Here is a 6,815-nt window from a genome sequence, read left to right on the forward strand (position 1 = left end):
TTTCTCCCCCTGTTCCCACCTGGAGCCACCCCGCTCAGATGTATCTTGTGAATGCCATGGAAAAGCTGCCGAGTTAGGGAAGACAAAAATGAAGCTTTGGGGGGTGGGTTTTCCACCTTCCCTCCTGCCTTGCATCCTCCCCCTGCCCTCTCCAGCCCCGTGTCCTGCATCCCCACTTCCTCTGGTAAAAGGCTGCTCCTTAAACTTAAACCAGTCACTTGGACTTGCCTTTTTGGACTCTGCAGGTTCCCTGTTCCCAGGCTTTGCTTCCCGCAGGGCACACACCCCACGAGCTCCCTGGTTTCTCCTTTCTGTGGATGATCCTGGCTAACTCTTGCTCACAACTTCCCAGTTTTGCCCCTCGTGTCACACAGGGCCCTGGAAAGCCCTAAACTCTGAGACCTTTGGCCTTGTTGCTCCCGTTTGTGTGGCAAGGACATCCCAGAGCCTGCTCCCCTTGGCTGGAATCTCTTCCCATCCAGAGGGGTATCAGTGAGTCTTGGCTGGAGACATGGGGGAGGAGGAGAGAACAGAGGCTTTGCAGCCCGAGGCTGGGTGGGGAGAGATCCCCAGGGATTCTGAAAGCAAACAATGACCTGGAATCCATCACTGCAGGGGCAATACCTGCTCTGGGAGTCATGGATGCTCCTCGGGCTCCTTCACTGATCTCCATCCTCCTGTTCCTCATCATGGGAGCTACTCATGCGGAGCAGGAGAGCCACAGCAGAGGGAAGGGCAACATTCCATTCTCATTGCCAGGTTGCTGCTTGATGGCATCATTCCCATTGCCTCTGCCCTTGGAGCAGAGCTCTGGGATGGGACCAGCAGCTGTTTCACTCCTGGGGAAGTTTCAACCTTTGCCAAAACTGGGGGGGAGCAGTGGCAGGGAATTCCTGTCACGGTGTGTGGAGGATTGGAGGGTTGGATGCTGCTGAAGGGAATTCTGGTGTCACTCCCCAGCCTTGGAGGTTGGGAAGTGCCTCCTTTCTCTCAGCACCTGGTATTGAACTATTTCATAGAGCTTTACAGAGATTTCCTGGGGTTTTGGGTCCACAAAAAGTTGCTGGCAAAGAGGAGAGGTCTGCTGTCCTGTCCCCACCTGGCCTATGTGACGTGGAGGATGCTGTGGTAGGACAGTGACCACAGTGTGACCACGCTGGGGTGGGAGGGGTCAGTGACACTCCCTCTCCTCCCCTGGCAGGGTGTCCCTCAATCCCTGACACCGTGTGTGCACCTGAGGGTGGGAAGGGACAGCCCTGGCCTGGCAGGAGGTCACCGAGGTCCCCAGAGTCCCTTCCCCTCCGGGCGAGCTGGCTGCAGGAGGAAGCTGGGATGTGACTCCCCATTCCCCGCCCCTCGGGAAGCTGATCCCATTCCCTGTACATAGCCCATTGTGGGAATTGCTGGTGTCGGTGTCCGTGTCTGTAGAACAGGTGTTGCTGTCCCTCCTCACAGGCAGCTCTGCTGTCCCTTCGTGTTGTTCGAGTCACGGACCGGGGCGGGAGGGGGGAGACCCCAATTAGGGGCGGGGGGTAATTAGTGGAATCCAATAGTTCCCTTCCCACTGTTTTTCTGGATGTGTTCCTGCCGTGTGTCCGGCCCTGCTGTCTTGTAGCTGTAGCGAGTAAGTGTGACTGTAACTCTGAGTAAGGACTGTGTGACACAGCCACAGTGTATCACTAAATAAATAAAGTTATTTCACCAACACTGCGCTCTCCTGCTACCGCACAGGGGCTGGGGGACTAAAAGGGGTTCGCTCTGAGGTGTGACATTCCTGTCCTGAGGACGAGGGGAGGAAGGCACCGAGGAGGAGGAAGGATAGAGCAGGAGGCATGAAGGAGGAAGAGGAGGAGGGATAGAGGAGAAAGGATGAATGAGGAAAGAAGGACCATAGGAGGAGGGACAGAGGTGGAGAAATGGAGAAGGAAGCACAGAGGAGGGAGAAAGAATGGAGCAGGAGGGACAGAGGGAGAAAGAGGGAGGAGCGAGGAAAAAAGGATGGAGGAGGAGGGGGAAGTACAGAGGAAGCGGAGGAGACTTTGCTGACATTGTTGCAAAATATGGAACATGTAATAATTTTCTCAGGCAGTTCTGACATTTGATCTTTGTTACTTTAAAGCCTAATCAGAAAAAAAATTAATCTAATAAATTGAGCATCAATGAGCGGGAAGTGATGTCCAGGTGTTGGAAGAACAAGTGGGTGGAATTGCCTCATTGAGGGTTAGGGCTGTACGTGCTTCAGTGATCTCAGCCCCAGGGGAAGTTACCAAAGCTTGGGAAGAAGGATCCCTACTTTGGGATAACAACAGGACCCTGTGGATCCAAACATGACTCTCAATGCAGCCAGAGCAGGCAGCTCCTGGAGCCCTCAGGTGAGCCCTGCCCTGCAACACACCTGGGACTGATCCTGCTGCTCCAGAAGGACCTGCAGGACCTCTGCTAGTGCTGCTTCCCTGCAGCCTGAACCTCTGGCATTGCTCCCTTTATTCCTGCAAGTGTCCCAGGCCAGGTTAGACAGGGCTTGGAGCAACCTGGGATAGTGGGAGGTGTCCCTGCCCATGGCAGGGGGTGGCACTGGATAATCCTTAAGGTCCATCCCACCCGAACCATTCCATGATTTTATAAATTTGTGCCTCTCATCTCAGTTTTGTCACTAAAAACACCCAGTGTGGCTGGAGCTGTTGTTTTCCCAGCAGGAATCAGTAACTGCTCGAGTGCTGGAGGATGAAATGGACTCTGGTCCTTAATGCTTTGCTAATTAACATACCCAAGAGCTGAATGTGCCTTGGGAAAGAATCCACTCTTTCCTGTCAGCCAGGTCAGCAGGAAAACACCTGAGTCATTCCCTAGGAGGAATTGCCCAGGGCAGGGGAGACGTTCCTGGAGCTCCTGCCAGGGAAAGCTCTGAAGCAGGAGGGACAAATTCAACGTTGAAATTGTTATCTGCAGCTCCCTGTGGAAAGAGCTCCTCTTTCCCTACGGAGCAGGGAGATTCTGGGAAACCAGTGTGAGGCCAGAGGAGTGATCCAGCAGATCTCCTTCCCCTTCCCAGGATATTGCAGGGCTTCTAGAATGTTCATTCCCCTGGTGGAAAAGCTAATTTTTAATTCTGAGTGAAAACCTCTTTCCAGTGTCTTTTCCTCACTCCCAGCCTGGCTCAGTGTCCTGCCCTGTTCCTGGACTTGTGCTGGTGCCACCACAGCCAAAATCCTGCCTTGCTCCTTCCCTGGCAGTGCTGGAACACACTCCAGGTTAATCAGGGGCTGATTTTCAGCAGGGCCAGTGGAAAAAGCCCCTGAAACAGCAGCAGATCCCAAATTTTCTCCTGCAGGCTGCAAGGGTGACTGGAGCTGAGCCTTGTCCCAGCATTTCCTTGGAATGGTGCTAATGGTGGGTACATCCCAACCTCCACACAGACTTCCTGAGTGAGAATAAACTGAATTCAGGCTGCTGTACTTGATTTATTGATTGTTTTTACAGAAAAAGTGAAAAACACCACAAGGAATAGAAGGCCAGAGCCAGGGCTGTCCTATTACAATGTGATCCCACCAGGCATTTGCCCCTGGATATGCCGATAATTAACAGGTTTCCTTGGTAACTAACACTTCCAAACATCCCAGCTTTATGTTGTGGGGGGTTTATCAGCAAAGAGCCACCAACAGCCAAAGCTGTGCATGGAATGGGGCTGGATTTTACTCCTGGAGTTCCCAGCAAACCCAGCAATGCAGAGGAGAGGTGGGACAGAGAAGGAAAGAATTCCATGGCGCAAGAGAGTGGAACAGGTGAATTTCCCGGAGGACAATGCCCATGCTCTGCTCAGGAATGCTCAACAACCAGGGACCGAGGATCAAGGGATCCAGAACCAGCTCAGAACTCTATTTAAGTCTTGCTAAAATCTGGATCCTGATGGAGCAGCTATCCCCCAACACCCACTTCACACCAGCTTTTCCCAACACCCATTTGCAGGAGCACAGCCTCAATCCCCATCTATCTTCCAGCCAAATGAGCCCCTTGGCATCTCTCCACGTGGGAAAGAGCTGATCCTGTGCAGGACAGAGGTGCCTCCAGTGAAAGCTGAAACGTGAGGAGTCATCTCAGACGCTGGGAAAAAGGAGTGGAGAGGTTTTGGCAGGATGAAGCTCCCTGTTAGTGAACTGTCCGTTCCTTCTGCCGCTGGTAATCTGCCAGGGAGGGACAAGAGAGGATGGCCAAGGAGAGTTACCAAAACCGTTCAGGAAAACACACATTCCCAAGTGGAGGCAGTGTTTGAGACCCTCTGCACCCCCACCAGTCATTTCAAGTGATTTTTAGGCTTTTAGAACAAAACTATTTGCTTGAAATTATTTGTTTGAAACCCCCTCTTCCCTTACTCCTTCTCTTTTCCTTCTTGGTGGTCACTTTCCATTTTATGAAGAATCCTTGTTTGGCTTGACTTCTCCCTTTTTTTAATCCCTTAAATCTTGGAACTTTATGGGTGCAGAAGCAAAAACTGGGAGTGAACCCAGTCTTTCCCTTCACTCCCAGTTCAAACATCCTTAGGGAGGGATAACCACCACTGGCACTTATGCCAGAACTCATTCCTATGTTATTCAAGGATAATTAGCTTAAACTTATGAGCTCTAAATTAACTTTTCCACTCCCCAACCATCCCACCTTCCTGCTCTCCGGGTTTTCCTACATGGGCAGATGAGGCCAGGCCTCATTATCCTGATCCCAAACCAACAGTCAGTGATCTTGGGCTGCTAAACTTGGGTGGAATGGGCAGGGATTTATGGAAGTTTGCTTCCCAAGGAGCTTTCCAGGACTGGGCACTTACTGTAGGGGAAGTACCGGACACGCATCGTGATCTCCCGCGCCGTCTTCAGGATCTCCACTGCCTGGGAAACAGGGAAAGAGCACTCCAAGGGTTCTGTGCTGGGCTGAGGGCCTGGAAGGAGGTGGATTCCCCATCCCAGCGCTCACCTTGCTGTGCTCAATGTCCTGGAAATCCACATCGTTCACTGAGAGCACCTGGTCCCCCTCCTGCAGCCCCGCCCTGTGAGCATCCGAGTCGGGAATCACCTGGGAAGGGAGAGCAGGGATGGCAGCAGTGGATCTCACACAGCTCCCCTCCCACACTGCCCCAGGGAGCAATTCCAGGGGCTGGGAAGAGATCAGGGAATGTAGCCCTGGTTCGTGCCTGAGATGTTTGGTTTTCTGAAATTCCTTTCCCAGGGAATTTTTTGTAAATAATTTTGCCGTTACCAAAACATGTCTCTTGTTTACAGAAAATTCCCTGGGAAAGGAATTTCAGAAAACCAAACATCTCAGGCACGAACCAGGGCTACAAGGGAGTGCTGCAGGATGCTCTGGGAGCTTTGTGGTAATTCCCAGCCCCAAGCTCAGGGGGTGTGAGGCAGGCAGAGCCCCCCCTGCACAGCCGGCCGGCTCAGCTGCTCCCACTGGCACAGGCAGGATCCGGGAGGGAACGGCACAGGGATGGACGGACACACCTTGGAGATGAAGATTCCCAACTGTGAGGCTTTTCCTCCTCGGATGTTGAAGCCCAGCTGTGGGAAAAACCAGCAGGGAGATGCAGTCACCAGGACCCTTCCCTTGGGCAAGTTCTCCTTCCATTCCCCAGGACTTCTCCCTGTCCAGGGCCCTTCCAGTTCCCCAGAACCCTCCTCCCTGCAATGTCTCCGGGATGGACCCAAGGCGTGGATGCTGCAGTGCTCAGCCAGGCAGCAGCACCAGGCCTTCCATCCTAATTCCTGCCACTGGGCACACCTGAGGGGCCTCGCTCCCATCCTCCACCAGCTCCACATCCCAGGATACCCCATCGGGAACAATCCCTCCACTGCCCACCGCGCTGGAATCTGCCACCCCGCCCGCCCCACGTTCCCAGGGCGCTGCCGGTTGGGAATAACGCAATCCCAGCGCCCTTTTTATCAGGAAAACCTCCGGGAACCGCGTCAGGGATGGCGACACCGCACTCGGGCAGGGCCGGGCCGGCGCCGCCCGCCTCACCTGCGCTCCGGGCGGCTTCTTGAGGACGATGGTGCGGGGCAGGAACTGCGTGAGCTCGTTGTTGTAGTCGGGGTGATAGACGCGCTGCGGGGGACGCGCGGCGGCTCAGCCGGGGCCGGGCCGGGCTCCCCCCGCCCTGCGAGGCCCCGCCACCGCCACCACCATCCCCGGGCCGTCCCCCGCTCCCCCCGCCCCGGGCTGACCTCGTGCGGCGGGACCCAGGCGGGCGGGCTCTCGTAGGGCGGCAGGAAAACCACCGGGAAGTCGTCGTAGGGTACCCGGCCCTCCATGCTGCCGCTCCGCCGCGCCCCGGCCGCGCCCCGCCGGTGACGTATCGCGCCGCGATTGGCTGAGATTGGCCCCTCGGCCCGCCCCTCAGCCTGACGCACCCGCACGCCATTGGTTCCGCCCCGCCCCTCGCGCCGCCGCACCCCCGCTCTCGGTTGACCCCGCCCCCGCCTGACGCCAAGCTCTGCGATTGATTGAGGCCCTGCCTCTCGGTGACGCAAGGCCCCGCGATTGGCCGAGGCTCCGCCCCGCTCGGTGATTGGCCGTGGCGGCGCGCGGCCAGGTTTGAACCGTGGCCGTTGCGGCGGCGCCATTCGGACGGGTGGCGGCGGTTCCGGTCAGTCCCGCGGCGGTTCCAGGTCAGTCCCGCGGCGGTTCCAGGTCAGTCCCGCGGCCGCCCCGCCACACCGGGCAGGGCCGGGCCGGGCCCGCTCCAGCCCCACACCCGCCCCACACCCGGCCCGGGGCTGCCGCTCCACCCTAGAGCCCCTCCGAGGCCGCCCCACCCCCATCCCGGG

The 6,815-nt window shown here is 56.3% G+C and overlaps 1 protein-coding gene across 1 annotated transcript; it reads right to left on the reverse strand.

The window, feature by feature from the left end:
* Positions 1 to 3,441: 3,441 nt before the first annotated feature.
* LOC310922449 (PDZ domain-containing protein 11) lies at positions 3,442 to 6,320 on the reverse strand. The gene is made up of 6 exons (XM_083883021.1): positions 6,213 to 6,320; positions 6,010 to 6,093; positions 5,493 to 5,549; positions 4,963 to 5,061; positions 4,817 to 4,877; positions 3,442 to 4,181 (listed from the first exon to the last, which is right to left on the reverse strand). Exons 1-6 carry the CDS (start codon positions 6,297 to 6,299, stop codon positions 4,147 to 4,149), a joined length of 423 nt encoding a protein of 140 aa, XP_083739147.1. The 5' UTR covers positions 6,300 to 6,320; the 3' UTR covers positions 3,442 to 4,146.
* Between the last annotated feature and the right edge of the window lie 495 nt (positions 6,321 to 6,815).

Source organism: Zosterops lateralis, assembly GCF_965231275.1.
Source record: "Zosterops lateralis genome assembly, chromosome: Z".
Taxonomy (NCBI): Eukaryota; Metazoa; Chordata; class Aves; order Passeriformes; family Zosteropidae; genus Zosterops; species Zosterops lateralis.

Excerpts from the sequence above, each read along its gene's own strand:
- LOC310922449 (XM_083883021.1), bottom strand. The coding sequence starts at position 6,299 with ATGGAGGGCCGGGTACCCTACGACGACTTCCCGGTGGTTTTCCTGCCG. Across the intron at positions 5,550-6,009 it reads AGAAGCCGCCCGGAGCGCAG|CTGGGCTTCAACATCCGAGG; the intron begins GTGAGGCGGGCG and ends TTTTTCCCACAG. Across the intron at positions 4,182-4,816 it reads TGTCCGGTACTTCCCCTACA|ATTACCAGCGGCAGAAGGAA; the intron begins GTAAGTGCCCAG and ends CCTCCCTGGCAG.